A 21,618-nucleotide genomic window follows, 5' to 3' on the forward strand; every position below is an offset into this window, starting at 1 on the left:
GCTAGGTTATATTGGGAAACGAAAGCTGCTAGGTTTTCATCCAGATTTAAGGAGGTTTTGCTTGTTTTGGGTGTTTTCGGAATACTCTTCACAGAGTGCCCACAACTCTGTTTACAGCTTTCCTGGTAATGACACAATGAACCACAGTCAGTGTGTTTGAAGATGAGCATCACACTGTTTAATTAGTTTAGATATAGCCACACATATAATTTGGATCCAACCAGTTATCTGGACATACAGATTGACAGCAACTGCTTTTGTATGCATTTCATTCATTCATGCATCATCCCTACCTGCTGCTTTTACTTCATGACTGTGAACACTTTGGAGACGTCCCATTGGTCCTTATGTAAATGTCTTTGCAATCACAGAGAGCTCATTTTTCAAGTGTTTGTCTTGTAAAATGAACTGCCCTATGCTCTAGTTCTCTAACCATGAAACCTTCTCCTATGCTCTAGTGTCTCCACTTTCAGCTGTGAATGGGACTGTTGACTGTGACTGATTTTCGTGCTGTGATTTAGACAATCAGCTGCCTTCTGTTTTTGCCCTGCTTTACCTGTGTGACCAGAATACTGTACATGCCCATTGAGTTTTGTGACTACCGAAGAGTCTTTCATAATATTTCCTTCTTTTCAAGATGAAAAAGTGTTTTTGTTTTTTTGTTTCATAGATAAGGCATGTGTGGTATGTGTAGCAAAAGTATTACAGTTAGTCAAAAAGTATCCACAACTATCTTTTTGACTTACCCTTGTATAAGCTTGCAGCATGTTAATGTTGAAAATATGCACTAGACTTTACAGTGTGGCAGTCTTTGTCATGTTGTCATGTTTTCCCCCTCTGGTTAATCCATAGACATCCCACTGTGTAATACAGTGTAATTTAGACTCAAGGCTTCATAGTTTTTCTCATTCCTTTCATTTCCCTCTACAAAAAGCCATTCTGTAGTTGCTTGTTACCCAATGAGTCATCTGGACTGGCAAAGTTCAGACTTGTGTGGAGGAGGGACTGAACGAGGGGAGCATAGCACAGTCCCCACCTCCCCCCTCCCAAAAATATCTGATAGTTTGAAAGATCCATTCAGCTGATAAAAGGGGAAATTCTAAACTCCAGTGTGCCTGATCTCACATATACATTCCGTGTTCTGATCCACACAAGCATGTAGACATTATGCTGCTTTGAGTTGCATGTGTTCCAGGTTAAAGATGTTCTTCCTTCACAAGGAGCAGAGCTGCTTCCCTGCTTTATGGCAAGCGATTTAAATGCAAGCCAAGAATCAGTTAAATCCTCTTATCCATCTGCTAGCTGGTTGTCCTGTAAAGAGTAATGCCTCTGCAAGCAGTCCATGACCAGGTTCTTTTTTTCTCCTGCACTAATCCAATGTACTTATTTTAGCAGTTTGTCCATGTAACAGATGGATGCTGAATTTATCTCTTTTCCCCTGTAAAACTGCCATACATTTAAATTCTCAGAATGCAGAAGAAAACTAGGCATCTTTTAGTCTGTAGCTGAGGCACATCTGATAACACCAGGATCAAATCAAAACACAAACATTGTAATTTGCTCAATATCTATTTATTCACTTATTTCACTGCACAAGCCTTTATAGGATCTCACCGCATGTTTATTCATCTGCACTGTGTGTTTATGAAAAAATTCACACTGTGGTTTTTCGTATCCCAGACTGTCTCAGAATTTACTGTCCCCTGGTGCACTTGTCAGCTTTCATTGCTTCAGTCTCCATGATCAAACTGTTGAAATGAATCAAAGTTCTAATTAAGTTACAAGAAGTGGAATGCAGTGCTGGAATTCAGCGCACTTTTTTTTTTTTTTAAAGACTTTTGCAAACCTTTTGTGCCCAGTTTCTGTAGAACTGTGCTTTGTTCTGCTGTTTTGTACAGTTTTGTTTGCCCACATCCCCCCCATGGCTGTCAGCCATCCTCCCTGCATTGTGATAAGTATTTTTAGCAGCACTTGCTCAGCAAGGTCAGCCGTATCAAGGCTGGAGGCCAAAACTGAAGGGGTCACCGAACAAAGCAGCCACTTGCAAGTAAGGGGCTTGGGCCTTATGTATTTGGGTGAGGGTACAGTGAAGCGATCTGCATGTTGAATTCCATGGTACTGTATTTCACTGAATGTGATGGGTGAGTCTTTCAGGGCAATGGGGCGCATGGTTATGGGATGTGATCACAAACACAGATGCATGCGGGAAAAAGGTGAGCTGGAGGTTATCACTGCAACATAGAGTAGACTTTTCTTACTCGCTCAGCTGAGAAATGGTTTCTGGCATCTTCGTTCTGTTGAGGCCATCAAGTTTTTTTTAATTTATTTATTTATTTCTTTTTTTTTATTAGCAATTGAAATATGTTTTTTTCTGCTAAAGAAAGGGAAGGTTATGTAAGTTAATACAGTTAAGGATGTAACATCAGTTAAGTGTTGACTTCCAGTGTAGGTGTCAAAATGTATCCATTCAAAAAAAAAATTGAGTCATGTAGACACTCAAGCAAGTTTGCGCCGAGGAAGAAACAACGCTGGTTTAGGCTGACCTTTTGAAGGTGGCCATTTCCTTGCAGTAATGATCCCTGGCCTTTTTCAACTAGCCAGTGATTTTTTTTAAAGAGCGGTCAGAACCCCACGAGCCCAGGCACCATCCTAGTTGCCGAAGAGTGCCTGAAACCTTATGCTAGTGCCAACATTCTTGACTTTAAAAGAAGCAAAACCATGTTTTTTTTTTTTTTTTTTTTTTTGTTTTTTTTTTTTGTTTGTTTGTTTATTTGTGACAACGAATGGAGTCAACATCTGAGTTCCTCTTTATCCCTTCGGCTTAGTTTATAACCCCTATGCATCGCCTTCTTAGTCACTAATAGCAACAAATCATTGCTCCAGAGACAACACGACTGCTTGAGAGACAACCTTCGCAAGTCCAATTAGTCTGCCGCACAAGTTTGCAGAGTTTGCTTTCAAAAGAGATGTAATTCAGATTTCAGTAATGTAATCCACACGTCTCGATTGGCGCTTGGAAGAGTTGCTGATGACTGTGCCAGACACATTTCTTTGAAACCGAGCGAGAGTGGAGCGAAGCTCCGCCCCCCACGAGGCCGTTTGCAGCGCTCGCAGTCTGCAGACATGTGGGACTAATCTCGGTCCCTGGAACTCCGACTTACTTAGAATGTAACTGTTGTTCCTTTCAAAGAATTTAGAGCAGCTCCTATTCAGTCTAATGCTGCTGCGCTGTTAGTTACTGCTTTTTAAAGTTACCAGTTTTCTGTGACTTTCCTGTTTTGGTTTCTTGATAGAATTGATTTTTTTTTAAATTCCATAGAAATATTTTTCTTAGTAAATGTCACTTTTACTAACCTCTTGTTGAATGTACGTGTGCTCTGTTTCCTTTCGCCTTTGTTCCAGTGCCAAGGAAATCCTGTACCTAATAACAATAGTGAGTGCCCTTCCTTTTAGTAGTTGTTGTTGGGGCGGGGTGTGTGGTGCAGCAGGCTTGGCCAGGTCCTGCTCTCTGATGGGTCTGGGGTTCGAGTCCTGCTTGGGGTGCCTTGTGATGGTCAGTCAGTCCCGCTCTGGGTCTGTCCCCTCCCCCTCCAGCCCTACGCCCTGTGTTGCCAGGTTAGGCTCCGGTTTGTCGCGACCCCGCTCGGAACAAGCGGCTTCAGGCAGTGTGTGTGTGTTGTTGATGTTGTACTGTTAAACTTGTAGACAGACCCCACTGGGATCTACATGAAATGTTAGACAGCAGCATGATGAGCCCTGCTGGAGGAGGTAGGGTGGTGGCGTCAGGATGCACCAGGGTTCATCAAACTCATGCTTTTATGGCCCGGAATAGGAGCGCGCTCTAACTATACATCACACTATTTGGTTGCTTGGCAAAACCTTTTGTTCAAAGGTACAATTTGTCTGTTTAAATTGGGCAATTGAAAACCATTTAGGCATAAGTCCTGCTCCTGGATCATGGCTACGTGGCCCTATCTTAGGATAGCAATCTACATTATCAACTTCCATTAGCAGACAGTCTGTCAAGAGCACAGCTCTGTCATATATTGTAACCTCAGTTTTTTTTTTTTTTAAATGATTGTCTTCCTGCACCAGCCATTTTTCCACAAAGGACTTATGGCCCATCTGACATACAAACAGAACAGACAGTTCAGGAAAAAAGTGCACAAGTGTTTGCTCAATCTGCTGTCAAAGGTCAAAGTGCCCACAATCTAGTTTAGTCCAGATCTAGCCCTATATGCAAGGCACTGTTTATTAATACTTCTCCATTTTAGTGTCCTGCTCAGAGAGGGATTGCTCTTACGGAAGACAGAGACGGTCTTTGCTCCTTGGCAGATGGGCTCTGCCCTCCATACTGTGTTGTGCACGGTGTACTGTACCTCCCTCTGAGGAGTACGTACTGAGAGATGGAATAAGCTCTTGGGCAACAGGCCCAGCGGCAAGGCTTTGTGACTGCTCCACCTGGAATGTGGCTCTCCCCCTCATCCTGTTCACCTGTCAGAGGCAGTCTCTGGAGGCCACTCTCCATGTCAGTCAGTCCCTCAGTGCGTGGGCGTCCTACTCCTATCTTTATCTCAGGTGTCATTCTCAGTTTCACTAGCTGCCAAGAACCTGGCCTGCCCATTTGCTTCACTCCTTGGTGAGAGATGGTCAATCTGAGTGGTGGGGGTTTGAAGGGTCTAAAGGGACTTTATTGGTCACAGAGCTGTATCAGAGTAAGGGACTCGGTAACTGTGTGTCTCCCTGAGCTCCGTCACTTTGGATCGCTCATTGAAAGAAACAGTACACCTAGCAGTCGGCAACAAGACCGATGCAGAAACAAGAGGGAGCAGCCTGACTTCTTCACTGACAGTGAAGTAACATAAGAAGCATGTTGCTAAGGGGTAACGTTACCTTTTGTGAAATTCTGTCCTTTTACCTACTTAGAAAAGCTACAAGTACATGACTGGAAAGAGCAGAGTACATAAAGAGTTGGAAAAGTTTGTAAAATGTGTTGTTTTGTGAGGTTATGAAAAAATTTTGACGGAGGAATTGTAACATTTGCTGGTGTTTGCATATTAAAATGTTTTTGTAGTTTGTCACCTGATGCAGGGTCTATTTTTGGAGACAGTATATGGCTGTTACAAACGCTTTGTGTAACACTCTGGCTTATCGCTAGTCATAGTGATGCTATCGAACCTCTTGGTCTAGTTCTCCTTCCTTTCCCTTAGGCCATTGGTCCTTAGTTCTGCTGGCTCAAGGGTGGGGCCTCCATGCCTAATCTGCTCCTGGCTTCCTGTCAAAGGAAACCTCATACATACTCAGCCTTGGTACCACAAGTGACCATGCAGCTGGCCTGGTATTGAGACAAGGCTGTTGGTTTCAGGGAGGAATGACCACAGACCATGTTTGAATGCACAGAACAAAGGCCGTTTACCAAGCTTTTGCAGAAATCGAGAGCTGTTCAGGACTTTGTGTTCTTTTTGCTGATGGAGTACACATGAGGAAATGTATCCAGCAGATCTGGCTTCATGGATCATTCATAGGATATGAGGACATGCAAACAGATAGCCATCTGGCCCCAGGGCACTGATGTGCATTCATTTCATCACATGATCTGTGTACTTATCTCTTTCCTTGTCAAAATCAGTTGCATAACCTACAGCTTTTCCCATTGTGAGTCACACAGCTGACAATAACGGGACATTGTGTTTGGTCAAACACTGTTCTCAGGAGCACAGCAGCAGTTTTCAACCCTGGATTTGTATAAGATCAGGTCCTTAACAACCTCATCCCCTGAAGGAGAACTTTATGGATTCCTGTTGCTGCGCCTCAATCCTTATCTCTCAGCACTGCAGCTTCCTGTTCGTTTCCATGTCTTGTGTTGGGTGGAGCTGATGTTGGAAGAAGTGTCCTCTAATGCTGTGCTTTCCTTCCTCTGTGTCTTTTGCAGATGTCGGTCTTGTCATGCCACCCATATGGTCTGATAGTCATTGCCATCCTCACCTTGTCTTCTGTCCATATAAAGTCTGAGATATGGAGCAATGAAGGTAAGTCACTGGTGTGAGTCCAGAGAAGAACTTGCAAGCAGGAAGCTATGTGGCTTAGCTGAATGATTAATTATTCAGTCAATGAATATGTACCAATAGTCCAGTTTTTGGTTGTCTTAATAACTTTGTCCATAATTAAGAGTAATATTGTGTTGTTGCTGAAATACCAACACCGAATAACAAGACATGTCGACACAGCTCTCTTGTACCTGACTGTGAACAAAGTCACTGTATATAGTTTCTTTCTCTTGCATTTGCATGATATGAAAATACAGCCAGTGGAATCAGTTTCAGTGCTAAAGTGTATTGTGTGTTATTAATCTAATTTGTTCCATTTTCAACAATGCTTCCTGCAACTGTGTTGTGTTGGGAAAATGACAGCTTATATTAAAACCGGAACTGTTACAGGGTGTAGCTCCACTACAAGAAACATTGAGTAAATTGTGTTTTTTACGTCATTTTATTAGTCTCAGGTTCATAAACATTTTGAAATAGTATATACACACATTTTAAGGTTACAAACTCAATCTTGTCTGTTATGGAGGAAAACTTGGAAACTGTTAACTGTTTATACTTTTTGTGTGAGAGCTGTTTATTCAGCAACTTACAATATAAACACTGTGTACCAGTGGCGTCTGGAACCCATTTCCTCTTGGATAAGAGTGTATCAAGTGGAACCTGAAGGTGATGAGACAGCCATCAACAGTGCTGATTTTCAGTCTAAGAATGCACAAGCATAACAAAATGTACAAAGATCTGGCTCTCTAGACTGATGCAGGTTGCCTTGCGATGGATTTATGTTCTTTTGCCTACCCGTACTAAAACGAGTGCTGCTAGACTTTTCCAGAATGAGCAATAGGGTTATTAAAATATAAGTGAAATGTAAGTCACAAATGGCTGATGAAAATGGATGGCAACAAGGGCTCTGGTCACTTACTTCTACAATGCTTTGCTTCAGGACTAGCGGTTCTGTGAAAAGAGCATATCCGTTCTCACCTTCGAGAAATGAACTGTAATGTTTAAGATGCCTTCTAGCAAGGCTAACCCTGTAAAAACGACATTTAATAGGCATTTGGTTGTTGGCTGAAAGTACTTACAAATAAAACCGAACACACAAATTATGGCTCATAAACCGAGACCAAATTGTGCAGTTTTCTATTATTAATGCTCAAGACATCTTGTGAATACAAACACGACAACATAATTAAAATATTTCTTTGCTTTACGCAGTTTTAATGTGATCAAAGTGAAGCAGTCTAGTTCTCTTCTTTTGGAAGTATTCATCTATAGTCAAAAGTACACTTACTCATTCCAGGTGTATGTAAATGTCTATATACTTGTCTGTGTACACGTGGTAGCACTTGTATGCTTTAGCCACCATGTTCTGAGGATAGCTATCACACTCCTCTCCCCTGAGTCTCAGCTGACCTCGGTCATCGTAATGACCTTAGTAGCTTCAGAGACCATTGGCTGAGACCTTTTTGCAGTACTGGAGTGTCACAGAATCTGTAGTGTGGCAGGATTCCCGCAACAACTGGGCAAAGGCCACAATGACTTTGTCTCCCTCTTTTCTTTTCTGGAAGTTTCAGACATTCAGTATGGGAATCTGAATTCCAACATCACACTGTTATGTGGGGGCACTAGAAGAGGGTAAGTTCAATTCTCATATGGTGGCAGGCTCCACATCCTTGCACAGTGAATTCCTGTTTGTACCGCTGATGGAGTGATGCAACGTGCAAGTTCCTGATATTTCCTTTTGGGTTTGACAGGTCCTCGGTGGAGTGGCGACTTAATGGGAGTGCTTTGGGCCCTGGCCGTGTAGCTCTTTCACCAGATGGCTCTCTGACCCTCGTCCACACTAGCAGTAACATGGAGGGAAACTACACTTGCTATGACCGAAAGGGGGTGCTGCTTCATACCGTCATACTGCGTTTGGGACGTAAGTTTTAAGTTTGCATTTTGTTTCTTTGATACGGCAGTTTTGGTAAAATGCAAAATCAATTGGGTTTGCGCTTTACGTAAAGTTTAAACTATGTCATTTTAAAATAATATCATAGATCCTCAAATATATTTTTGTTTAATTATGTGTTGTAAATCAAAATAATGCAGATGACATAGTTATGCCCTTGGCTTTGTTAATGGCACGAGTATCGTGTTCGTGTGTTAAGGATGCTGTTGTCTCAGCCTCAGTCTGTGCCATGCTGTACTACAGTCATGTCCAGTGCAGTGCTGTTATTTGTGCTGTTTTAACTGTGTTATGTTACCCGGTTACCATTGTTGTTGTGCATGAACAAGGCTAGCAAGAGTCTTGTTAACAGTGAAAGTGGTGGTTGTGACTCAAAGCTTTCTCCTCCCCCCTCCCACTCTTCCATCTATCACACCACATCTGCAGCCAAAACTCATAAATTTAGTAAAATTCAATTTAAAAAAGTATGTAAAAATGTATTTTGTTTGTACAATATAGTAAAGTATCTTTATTATACTACAAATTTTAAGTTGATGATTTGAAGGTATTTGGTGTATGACAGGTGGCATTGTTATCTATAGGGTTAGTTAGGTTGTAATTAAGTATGTGGAACGCAACTATAGCATTTACCATTATTTCCAGCGGGGGGGGGAATTGTTTAAAATACACAAATAATACAAAATACACAAGTGCCTTTCCAGAATGCAATTCTGAGAACCCTCTGTACTCAGTGCGACTCAAGTGGATGTTTTCAGTATGTTACCACTTAGTGTTTGCAATGATTAATTCAGTAAATCAATAAGATCAAGTGATGTCATACAAGAGTAGGCCGCTTTGCTGAAAAAGATGTATAACCACAAGCAAAAAATGTCAAAGGTTTGTAAAGCGCATATAGAATCTTTTTTATTGATGTTGGCTTTCTGGAAAATTTGTTAAAAAGCCCTAAACTAAAACCTTTAAGAGCCCTCAAGGATTCTTGGATTATGACATGACTGTTCGTGTTCTTCATAAAATAGAAAATAAATTATTAATTACTGAATTACTAATATTTATGAACAACTAATTATTTCTGTTTATAAAGGATTAATTCCATATGTGTGTCAAACTGATATAAGTAATAGAAGGTCACAAAAAAAAACCCACTGACAATGATGACTTGTGTGAAAGCAAGGTTGACTAAGTTACTGTAGGAGTACAAAAACTGTCTTGCAACATTAGCTATGCTTTATTGTGGACATATAATGATGCTTGGACTGTGTATAGATTAATTTGTACACTGGATGCCAGTGGCTATTGGATTAATGTCAAAGGTTAGTTTCACTATACACCCATGTGTAGAATTGGAGTTATCATGGCACGCTTGTCCTAAAGCAGTCGAAAGGTATTTCTGACCTTTCGCGTATCCGTACCTTTAGGAAGTTGTAGGAAGAACACATCTGAACTGAACATTTAACAAGAGAAAGAAAAGAGAGTTCCACTTTTGTAAAAGATTACTGGACAATACTGAAGGTGGGGCTATGCAGGACAGAGCCAACAGCTCTGTCATCAGTGTGAATTTCCCCCCCCCATTGAAAGTACTTCTTAGCATGGGAAATCGGAACCCTCATGGTTTCCTGACAGGAAGGGTGGAATCGCTGATACAAGGAGGGCAGTTATGAGATTTCACCATCTTGTGCTCTTCTGCGTCTCTTATGCAGTGGGGTTGTAGTGTCTTCAACTAGTAGAAACCATATGTATTATAGTCCATTTCAGTATTGCATTTGTATTTGTTACCTTGTGGTTTTGCAGATGTACCAGGGCGACTTATCGTGAAGTGCACAATGGCCAATCACCACAGTGTCCGGTGTTCCTGGCGGCCATTAGTGAACACCCATCTTCCCACCAAATACACGGCTTCCTACAGGTAGTACACACTCCCCCAAACCCAGTATGCTCTTTTGCAGGCTGAAAGTGCACATCTGACATGTTTCTGAGCAAACATGCACAGAAGTGTTTTTGTTTTGAGATGAAAGAAACCGGTGTTCCTGTTATTTCGAACAGCAGTGCGAATAACTACCATTTTATGACCTCTCTGCCTTTCTCTGGAACAAACCACACACCTGTTGACATCACATCACCCTTCCCATCCTCCCACATGTTATGTGACCTTTGGAGAACCCAGGGCTTTGATGTGGGTTTTTTTTTTTTTTTTTTTTTTTTCTTCCCCTTTTTTGGGTCTTTTTCTGTTCCTTTTGCCCTCTGCTTTCTGATGAGAGATGTATTTAATATTTTTAGAAGGAGTTGAGGCTTATTTAATTTATTCATAATATTATGATGGTCGACACTGATCTACACAGGGATTCTGCTCTAGCTGTGGCATTCTAGGGATGCTTGTGGTTGTGTGGTGAGTAAACACTAGGAAACAAAATTATTTCGTTTCTGAGTGGGTTTGTGTGTGCCTGCTCACAGAGACCAGATGAATAAGGTTGAGACCTGTCACCAGGAGCCCTCCAAGCCCAACGAGTGCACTATCTTAGACCCCACCACCTGGCACCATTCTCATACCATCAACATCACGGAGATCAATCCTTTGGGGGTTGAGACCACACTGTTCCTGGTGAAGTTCCATGAGCTGTGTATGTTGCCCACCTCTCATGGGTTTCTCTCCGCTCTTTACCATCTCTTCTCTGTTTTGTTAGTGTCGTAGAGACATGCACCCAAACTCACTGCTCTCTTCCTCCCCAAACCTTTTTTGGGTGTGTGTGCATGTACAGTGAAACCAGACCCTCCTGAGGATGTGAAGATCAAGGCGGTGGAGGGTGAGCCCACTAGGCTTCGAATTAGCTGGAGATACCCTAGCACTTGGCCTCAAAGCAGGGCCTTTCCCCTCAGCTTTCAGCTGCGCTACCGACCCATGGGCTCCAGCATCTGGTCTGAGGTAAGTGGCTCAGGGACTATTCCTACATCTTGGTCCTTTACATCCTCCAACCACCTTCACTTCTCTATCATCGAACCTTTAGGTGTCAACAGTTTTTGAACTTAGCAAAGTGTGTTTTGCCAGTACAATGCTTCAGTAAAATCTTTTTTGTTTCAAATTCTGGGGTAATCATTAAGAGGATCAAGAAGAACTTTTTTTTTTTTTCTCTTTCTAGAAGTTTTGAATGCTTTTGTGTTCTCATATAATAGAATGACTAAGTTTTCTTTGAAAAGGTAGGGGCACGCACTTGGTTCTCCAGAAGTTAAACATCCTTTTCCATTCTAATTGGCAGACTCCATTCTCATCTGCAGATGTAGTAGTGCAAGAAAGTTCTCTCTGTGTTTGCTGTTCTTTGTTTCCAAAACAAATTTACAAGATTTTATTGTGTCAGATTTAATTATAGAAGTAAACTGCAAAGGTTTGATGATAAGACACTTGCGTTATGCTTAGGGTGAAATCCAGCATCTTGATCCCTGGATGATCAAACTGCAGCTGCTTTATAAAAAAGCAAATTTGCTATATATACTCATGAGTGAACATGTCTGAATTCATAAACATATTTGCATTCCCTGCTGCTTTACACTAAATGCTGGTTCAGCCTGGTTTTGTGTTTTGCAGAAATGGGAAATTATTTCTCACACAAAAGTAAATTGAAATGAGGATTGTATTGACTAGAGCAGGCATTTGAAAAGAAAAGTTTGTCTGTATTGGTTTTTAAATTCAATTTCACTCACTCGCTCAAATTCACTAATCGCTTGTCCTGTCTGGGTCATGACAGTCCACAGCCTGTCCCGGAATCACTAGACATATACTCTGGACGGGATGCCAGTCCATCACAGTGTTTTTAAAATTAAAATATTCCCATAGCTTTGAAAAAATTTTAATATCAGAAAGAGTGTAAAAAAATTTTTTTGGGAGGAACTAGCCCATATCACTGGCTTCAGTTGGTCGAGAGTTGCATGTTGGGGTTTCAGCTCACATTCTGACTGCAGGGTGCATCTTTTCTCTCTCAGGTAAAGACCAATAACACCACCCTGATGATCATGGATGCCCTTGCTGGGCACCTCCACACTGTCCAGCTGCAGGCTGCAGATGATCTGAGCTTCGGCCAGTGGAGTGACTGGACTCCCGAACTGCTCGCCATGCCCTGGACAGGTGAGGGGTGTTGCTTCCTGGTGTCCCTCAGTGGTAGTGGGTAGGAATTGCCCTGATACCCTTCACCAGGGGGGTATGTGTTTTAATCCCAGTTAGAGGTAGGACACACAGTCATGTGACAGTATGGAGAAAATTTAATCCCCTGCATTAGTGATGTACAGACCTGTGGATTTGCTACTATTATTTATTCTTATTGCTCAAATTCACAACAGCTCTCAATGGAGGTGCTGAATTGTGTGTTTTTTATTTTTTTTTATTTTTTTATTCATGTGTTTCAAATGTTTCTCTGCAGTTCCAGTAAAAGAAGAAGTTAATCCAACTGGAATCGAGGATTTGTATGACCTGCAGACCGAACAGAGTTACACAGAAAGTCCAGGTACCTGGAGCATAGCGCACTGTCTACCTTAATGTAGGACTGAAGAATGTGAAGCACAGCTGCATCTGTGTGTATGTGTGTGATTTGTATTATTCTGAAATGTGTGTAATTTTTTTTTATCTTCAGAGCGCTGTGAATGTGTTGCCTTGGCAGTGGACAAAAGCATTTTACTGAATGCACATCTAATCCATTTGAGTTTTTTTTTTTGTGGAAAAAATGTTTGCGTTTTGGCAGCAACCAAATTCGATACATCTGTCTGGCACAGCTGCTGTCCTCACGTTCCACTCGAGGCCAAGGGGAGCATGCAGTTCCCCATCGCTGTTAGTGTGGCAGGGTTGGGGGTTTTGGGGAGTTGGGGTTTGAGCCAGTCTGACTCACTTAGTCCTCGCTCGAACTGATCTTTCCCATTCGCAGTGGTTGTAAATCTGTGCAGTCAGGCAGGAAATGGATGTCCATATGTCCATATGGAATGATACAAGGAAAGGCTTTTTGAGCCATTCCTGAAACATGTTTTAAGAATCTTGTTTAGCTGTAAGATGAGTAACTTTTCTGCGTGCACCTCTGGACAATGTTTCCATGTAAAAGGACAGCGTTACTTATTGCGTGCTGTATTCTGTAAAGCTGGCTTCTTAAGTGATCTGTTATACATCACAAACTGGGGAAACAAATTGAAGCTGACTGTACCACAGTTACTGTACAGCTTTCCTGGCAGGACAAGTACTATTTGTGCTATTTTCTCAGAACTAATTCTGCTGTGTCATGCTTAATATCTGACCCAGATTGTGAACGACATGTGCAGAGGCCCGGATGAGATATGAATTGGAGGGGTTAGATTCATCAAGGTCTGAGCTTGGGTTAAAGCCAAGTACAGATATCTCCCTTGTTCGCACTCGTCCGTAAGACTGCACATGTACAGATGTGTTTTTCTGCGCGTCCCAGTTTTGGCGCGTGAGACAGAAAACTTTTGCATTCCGTCGTGGGTGGAACAGGGTCGATTGTGCCAGTATGCGTGCTCTCGGCCATAAGGAGCAAGTCTATTTTTAACCTTCTCCTGGAGGTGGGTGGCTGCCATCTTCATTCTGAAGACTCACCCTTTTATAAACAGAGGTGCTCTTGGCTGAGCAGCACTGAGCCACCCCCCACAGCAACGTCATCCTCTGTTTACAGGTTAACAGCTATGCACTTGATGATAGCTCCATTCGAGGCCATGGGGAGCGCTCGGTTCTCCATTGCTGTTCATGTGGCAGGGTTGGGTGTTTTGGGGTGTTGGGTTTTGAGCCAGTTTGACTCACTTCTTTTGTCCGTCAATATTACAGGACAATTGTTACTGACCTGAGTATTGTATTGGTACTTCTAGTATAAAGTTTCTGATTTATATACAGTATGTGTCATTCAACATTCCAAATATTTGGAAAACAAATGTTAAATGTGTGATAGGAACATGGTCACCATTCTGCTATTCTGTTACCAGTTCCAGTGTGATAAATTCCTTCTTCTTGGAAAGTCAACTTACATACTTTCCGTCACTATTCTGTTCCAGACTGTTATTTTGATTTGAATGTAACTTTGCCCAGCTACACCCAGAAATATAAAGCTCAGATTAGATATTGTTTCCACTCAGTAAAATTAATATTTTACTCTTACATGGCTGTGCTGTTTTTAGTACAGTTGGAAAGAATAGTTAATAGTTGGAAATATTTTTTGTACACCCCAAACTGGATACACTCAGCTAATTCAAACACAACCTAAAGATGGATTATCGTAACAAACCACAAACACAGCCTCCAAGACCTGATACACTGCAGACTGCTTAGTATGTGATGCTTGTGAAACAATGCAAACTGCATTTTAAACAGACCGTGTTTATAGCAGATCATCCTAAAATGGTGTTGAACTAATCCCTTACAGAACATGGCTTGGGATGTCCTACAACCACAAATGGATTATATTTAGCTAAATGATAAATGTAATTTTTTTTAATCATATTATAAAAAAAGTGTCGTATAAAATGTGTATGTAAAAATCAGAGCACGTACTATTTGATACTAGGAATGAACAGATACACATTGGAACACAAATTGGAAGTCCTGAGTAATCATTCTGCCCAATTTTCAATAAAGTCTCATGCATAAAATTGGTTTGTACTGTATGTGTCTTTCATATACTTCTTCCACTGGAGGTGAAATTTTGGAATTGAAATTTTGTTTTTTGAAATATCCCCCCATATACTTTATTTCTTATGTAGTGTTTGAGTTTTCACTATGATGGTTAAGAATCCCATCCTGTATCATTTTCAGCCTCGTTCTCATTCGTTTGTTTTGTATCACGTCACTCATCCCACCATTTCTTTTTGTGACACAGGTGCAGTGCCATCGGAGTACAGGAATTTAGGGGTGTTAATATCTCTGGGCCTATTTGCAGGACTCATCCTTGCCATGCTCGTCACCTTAATCATTCTCCTTTGGTGAGATACCAGCCGCTATTTCCACACAGTGCCGATAAAAACAAGTCTGAGATGAGATGTGAACGGTATTCAGTGAGGTTACATTTTGATTTTGTCCACCAAGTATCAAAATATGGAACATTAGTAAGTAGCAAAACAACAAGTCTTACTGTATCTCTCAAGCTTAATGCTGCAGTTTGTACAAAGTGGTCATTACCAGATAGTGATAATACGATAAATAATTTGGGAACATGCAGGGTTACTGTGGATTATTGTATATTGTTAAATGATACAGTTGCCCAGCAGACATGTTCAAACTTCACAAAATTGTTTGATCCAGATCCTGAAATACTAAATTGTTGTGATTATGGCACCTTTAAGAAGCATCTGAGAGTCTTTCACTTACACTGTAAGGAGGATATAAAACTAACAGTAGTGCTAAAAGTCACAATTAATAATACAGATATTTGAGTGTTGGGGGGCACGGTGGCACAGCGGGTTTGGCCGGGGCCTGCTCTGTGGCGGGTCTGGGGTTCGAGTCCCACTTGGGGTGCCTTGCGACAGACTGGCGTTCCGTCCTGGGTGTATCCCCTCCCCCCACCCAGCCTTGCGCCCTGTGTTGCCGGATTAGGCTCCGGTTTGCTGTGACCCCGCTTGGGTCAAGCAGTTTTAGACGTACGTACGTGTGTGTGTGTGTGTATTTGAGTGTTAATACCACATTTCATTGTCGATACAAATCGAATATGTTTAGTGAATAAAACTTACACAGCCCTGACTTTCTGATGTCACATAGGTGCCGTAAGGACACTTGTACCAGCTGACAATGGCTCACTCACACTGGTTCTGTTTACTTTTAATTTCCTTTCTGTTAAACAGTTTGTGGAAAATGAAAGGATGTTTTTTTCTGATTAGCTGTATCTTGTTTATAGGCTGAGACAGAAAAGGCGAGACATGGGCACCAAACAGGAACTGGCCTCAATGATGACAATGAAGTCTATGCAGCTCTAGAGTGAGTTGGAACAGCTAACTTTGAAAAACACCTTGTGTATAACATTGCATAAGTTGCCATGGTTACAGAGACCTGTTAAGAAAACAACAGAAATTTTGAGTTGGTATGTTGTGTGCTTTAGGAAGTTAATTTTCCACATTTGAACAGTTGAACTCAACAGGTATCTTTCTCTGGGATATAGTTCTCGTGGAACTTGACCCTAAAAGCTTGTACATGTTCATGACTTTCTCAGCCACTACGCTTAGTGGCATAATTGTAATTCCCCTGTAACTGAAAGGTCAAAAGACATCAGCTCTTTCAACAATTTGCTCCTGTTTGATCTGGCACTAGAACACTACTTTCCCCTCACTGATGTACTCCCGAAGGACAGTTATTCATGGTTCCTTTGAAAGGAAGGGGGATGAAACTGGGACAGCTTCTTATCAGCCGTTATTTAAGCAGACCCATGCAAGCCTCTGTTTGGATGAGATACATTTACTGAAACGGTTGTTGTCCTGTCCAACTGACCACCATCCTAACACCTTTTTTTTTTTTTTTTTTTGTTTACCTGCAGTATAGTGGCAGTTAAGACTGTTGTGTTGTAATCTAAAGTTTACAAATGCAAGTCCTGCACTTGTTTTAGTGATGTTGATCAAGGTATTTAGTCTGAATTACTCCTGTAAAAATACCTTACTGGGGAAATGGATAAGCATTTGTAATTTCCTAGGTGGAGGCAGCTGAGCAACTTAAGTTACTGTTAATTACTTTGTGGTTTGTACCACTTTCACCAAAAGTTACTTGCAGTGTTTGCACTTAAACAGCTCACTTTTTGCAGCAATTGAAGTTAGGTACCTTGCTCAAAGGTGTTAAAGAAGTAGCAGGCAGTGAAGCTTGACCTGGCACCATTAAGGTTACAAGTCCATGTACTAAACCGCGAAGCAACCTGATCTCCCTTATTGGGAGTGGAGAGGTGTAGAAAGACTATCTGTGATCTTCTCACTAGGTCAGATCTTTGTATAAACGTTGCCTTGTCATCACCTACTCTCAAATGTCAGACACTGCCATGCTTGCTGTCTGTTGCCTGATATTCTCAGTACAGCCCTGAATTTCTAGACTGTTCTCCTCTGCTTCTCTGTTTACCCAGTGTTTATTTTGGTGAACTACAGAGGAACTGCTGGTCAATAAGGGCTTCTCCAGACCAGCTTAATGAGGCTTCTCCCACAAAAAGCACAAAGATTTCAAAATGCAAGGAGTAGCCAGATGGTGGGGAGAAAATTAGACCGTGTTTTGGCCCTGAGTCAATTTGTCTTTTCATGTTTGTGCCGCGTCTTGCTTGGCTTCATCACCAACAAAGTCCAGATGGAAAGTTCTAAAGAGTTGGAGTTGCCTGGCCCTCTCCCAGTGGAGCAGCAAAGATCTAAACAGATTCACTTTGTAGAGTCAGAACTGTCTGTGCTCTTATGTTAGAGCTCCATTTTAATGTGCGCTAGTTGCAGGCAGTAATTAAAGATGATGACTATATGTTGTTCTGATAAAGTCTTTTTACCTTTTTCTTATGTACCCAGATGTCTTGTTTGGCAGACAGCATATCAACTTTGAAAGGAGAAGCCCTGCTGGTGTCATTATCTCCCACAAGCCAATATACTGGACTACAATTCCCACAATCCACCTGATTCCTGTGCCTTGTGGCTGCTGCTCATTGACCCATTCTTTTCAGTGGATTTCAGATACATGAGTAATTCTGCAATATTTGTAGCACACATTCAAATGACACAGTATCAATTTTTGGACTTAACCAATGGCCCAGGTACATTAAATGTTGTTTCTCCTTGGTCTGAAGAATGGACTGTTTGGCTTTTCAGAACTGCTGAAAACACCATGAAAGAACCTGGTTCTTCTCTGCCAGCAAGTGAGCATTTTTTGGGCATTATGGACATGCATGTTTTTTGTTCTATTTCTGAATGGCATCAGTGGGGAGCACATGAAGACAGGAGTAAAAAGACACCCATCAGTCACAAGAGAAGGAATGCTTCCAATAGGCTGCTGCTATCTGTTTGACAGAAGAAGTTAAAGGTGATTGGTTTCTTTTTTTAAATACTGAAATATTTTCTGAAATACTTTTTTTGAAAAAAGGATCGATGAGCCTTTTGGGAAACTGTACCGTGTTCACCTTGACGGCATTGAGGACGGAAGAGGATCTCTGTGTTTCCTGCACCTCCCTCCCACTACTACTATCCTCCCATAGAGATGCTGTTTTGGGGATGATGTTGGGCCTCCTGCTTCTCTCCTGATTGGTTGCTAGAATGAAAACTGTGAGCAGCACTGCAATCTGCAACTGGTAGTAGGTTCATATATGTTCAGTCAGCTGGTTGGTTGACTTTCTCAGACAGGAATGTGAAAAAGGGTTCTGTCCCCTAGGAAGAGACCCTTCCATGAAGGCCAGTCAGTTTTCCAGTCAGACGTCAATGTTTGCAGACACACAGACTTCTGGAGGGTTTGCATGTCCTGGCAGTGTTGGGGCTGAAGAGAGCGATTTTGGGTAACACCACCACCTGGATGTCATCTGTGATTAGGGCCGCTTGTCAAGAGCTCTGCCCCCAGGCCTTTGCACTGCAAATCTCTGATTTCACTCATAAAGAAAACCTCCTTGAATAAAAGGAGTCACACTAAATGCAGCAATCATTGTAGTTATTTTTTAGCTATTCGCACAGTTTATATTAATCAGAGTTTATCATTGTGTAATGTATGTTAGCCAACTGCATATATTAGTTTTGTGTAAGCCGTTTACTGTGCAGAGATTTGCCGAATGCAGAAAAAAAGAAAAAAAAAAAACCCCAGAGAGCCGTCTGCTTTTTGTACATCCTGCCACAGTGCCGTTAAGCTGACATAACACTTTTAGGTCCTAAGTGTGGTTTAAGGTTTTGTGTGTTTTTCACGATTTTAAGATGTTCAACTCAGATACTCCCTGCTGCTTATTCAGTGTCTGTATGATGGGGCCTTGCTTTCTGGAACCTATTTGCATGTACAGGCTTGCCATGGGGCCTCTTGTTAAAGTCATGTGTACACTTGTAGTTGCCCGTGGACTACCGCCAGTCTTGTGTGTAACACTGGGGCAACATTTTCATAACACCTGGTGGTTTTAAGAAGTGCATTGAAAGCAGCACTGCAGTCTTGTAATGAAAGTGAGTACAGTGTACTTTTATGGAAGAAAAAAAAAACAACGGGAAAAGAAGACCGATTTAAAGGTGCTTAATTTAAGTAAAGAAAGTGTTTGTCGAAAGGGATAATGGGTAATGAATGTGAGTCGGCAAAGCCATAGCTTGCTGCTGTCTGCCCTGTCAGATCTCAGCGGAAGAAATGGAAATTCTTTAGCTGCAGGTTTGGATTAGACCAAAGAGTAGACTGTGCAGCCGGGCACTGCAGGTTTTGCCTGAGGGTGACAGTGGAAGGTGCATGTGTGGTAATGTGACACATTTACTGTTCTTCTTGTGCAGTACCCACGCTGCATGAGTTCTTCATAAAAACCTTTTATATTTTGTCCCAAGAGTAAGTGTCAGAGTTCCATGTAAACGCCTAGTACCATGTAAAATAATACATTTTACTATACATTGTTTTCCAAGTCGGTGTGAAGCTAGTTTTTACCCTCACAGATGTGCGTTGGCCATGGCATCATGGGTAGTGCAGTTCCACAACGGTAAATGAATTCAGAGTGACCGAGAAGGTAGCTCCACTGGTCTGCACACGCTGAACAGAGAACACGCCAGAGACAGGAAGCGTGCAGTTGTCCACGTGCTTCAGTGCAATATGAGGAATGACCCAGCGTCCACGCCATCGCTGGGCCCTTGCAACTTCCTGTCCCTTGACATCACACCATTAGCCTGGGTCTCAGGGGTGGCCTGCCGCAGTTTTATCTTCCAGTAGCTAAAGATGGGGTAGGGACACCCCACACCCAATCTCTGGCCCATGTCTAGCACTGTACAAGTTTGTAGTTGCATTCTCTCAACCAGATTTTGTGTCAGAAAAAGTAATAATATTTTAAAGAATGCTGCCCTTCTGTCTGGTACATTTCAGTAAAAGAATGTCAAAGTGCCTTGTGGAAGTGATTTTATGCGGTATTTGTGTGTTGGATTTTAATCGCCCAACACAAGTACAAAGTCCATTAAAAATGTTTATGTACACAATTTGTGTGCAATATGCAATACGTTTTATAGGTTATTGCATAATAGATATTGTACTACACATGCTGTACATGCACACAGAGTTGGATAGAGAGTGGGCAGTTATCCTTTGCTAAAGCTATAGGGTCTGTAGGTTTTTGTAATGCACCAACATTAAGGAAAAAAGACAGCTGGCTTTTCCAGATGTGGTTAATTTGCTACATGTTAGAATAGCAGTTAATGTTTACCTGCAAAAGACTAGTGAGGCTGTTTTCTATTCAAATGATAGCTTTCATTACTCAGGTAAATTACAGGAGAGCAGTATAGCACAATATGGCACGACTGCCCAATCTCAGTCCATGTAAGTATTGTGCAGTTGTAGGGCATGATTGCCCATCTGATGCACATGTGTGTAATCATACATACAGTACATAGTCTTACATGAAATTATTTTTTTATAAAATGGACTCAAAAATATTTACGTTCTTCTGGGTGGTTGTATTGGATTATACAGTATATTACTTTTACCTCCGTTCACCTTGGACGCTTTTTGCTCGGTATTGAAATATTTGTTAAAAAACAAAGCTTGCGGTCCCACCTCATCCCAAGTGCCCCTCTATTTGTGTACTGAGTGCCTCACGCAGTGCTTTCCGTAATAGCTGGATAATGTAAAAAAACAAGACAATAAGCCCCTTTTCCGTGTACATAGTATATTGTATGTGTTTCTGTACACCAATATCACGAATAAGCTGTTTTGTTTCTATACCTGTTTTTATTTTTGTGAAGTAAATGCTATTTTATCACTAATTTTCTGTTTTGTTTTCTTTCCCCATCACAAGAGATTTGCTTAGTGGAATGTAAATGTTGCCAATATTATCTGCAAGAGAGCCAGTTCTTTAAATGCTAATAGGTGTTTTTGTGTGCGGGTATGTTTACTTGTCATTGCAGTTACTTTTCAGATGCTACTAAAATAAACAGCCCCATATAGTATCCCAGCAAAACCTGGAAATGTGAGAGTTTAGATTAATGTAAAACATTTTGAAAATGAAACTTTGAGATAAACTTACTGTATGCTACCTGTTTCTTGGGCTTATAATTATTCTGCAGTCTCTTTAAAATTGCCCACACAAGAACAGAGAAACCTGAATATTGACACTATGTACATGTGTACCTTGCTTTTATCAAATTACTTTCATTAGATTTGAGTGGATACAACAAATGCTGTATGTGTTAAATTAGAAACATTTCACTTTAAACTGTAATTCTTGGACTTCTCAAATTAAGCAGTTTTCTGACACTTTTTGAAGTCTTGAATCTTTTTTTTTCTTGAAAACCTTATGCCTGTACAGCACACACAGAGGCCTAAGACCTATTTAAAGGCTTTTTGAAGGTATAACACTTATATGTAAAAGGGAGTGGGTATTATTTAAGTTAAATAACCTTGATTAATTGCAGCTTCTGATGAAAATTTTATCTATTCATCCATCCACTGCCATCAACCGGTTGCTCGATGGGGGCTGTAGTGGTGTAGAACCCATCTTGTAATCG

The 21,618-nt window shown here is 41.3% G+C and overlaps 1 protein-coding gene across 3 annotated transcripts in view; it reads left to right on the forward strand.

Annotated features, from left to right (window-relative positions):
* The window catches only part of il11ra (interleukin 11 receptor subunit alpha), a 32,774-nt gene extending 11,897 nt beyond the window's left edge, over positions 1–20,877 (forward strand). For 2 of the 3 annotated variants that reach the window (XM_018752781.2, XM_018752787.2), the window contains exons 2-12: positions 5,933–6,029; positions 7,613–7,679; positions 7,799–7,968; positions 9,784–9,898; positions 10,444–10,610; positions 10,749–10,912; positions 11,965–12,106; positions 12,399–12,482; positions 14,844–14,946; positions 15,855–15,934; positions 17,479–20,877. In XM_018752781.2, coding sequence (XP_018608297.1) covers positions 5,933–6,029; positions 7,613–7,679; positions 7,799–7,968; positions 9,784–9,898; positions 10,444–10,610; positions 10,749–10,912; positions 11,965–12,106; positions 12,399–12,482; positions 14,844–14,946; positions 15,855–15,933 — 1,188 coding nt within the window. In that variant the 3' untranslated portion in view covers position 15,934; positions 17,479–20,877. Of the gene's footprint in view, positions 1–4,944; positions 5,756–5,932; positions 6,030–7,612; positions 7,680–7,798; positions 7,969–9,783; positions 9,899–10,443; positions 10,611–10,748; positions 10,913–11,964; positions 12,107–12,398; positions 12,483–14,843; positions 14,947–15,854; positions 15,935–17,478 lie in introns of those variants that run through there. The other variant, XM_018752795.2, reaches the window with a different exon arrangement.
* Positions 20,878–21,618: the final 741 nt, after the last annotated feature.

The sequence above is a fragment of the Scleropages formosus genome, chromosome 6 (genome assembly GCF_900964775.1).
Source record: "Scleropages formosus chromosome 6, fSclFor1.1, whole genome shotgun sequence".
NCBI lineage: Eukaryota > Metazoa > Chordata > Actinopteri > Osteoglossiformes > Osteoglossidae > Scleropages > Scleropages formosus.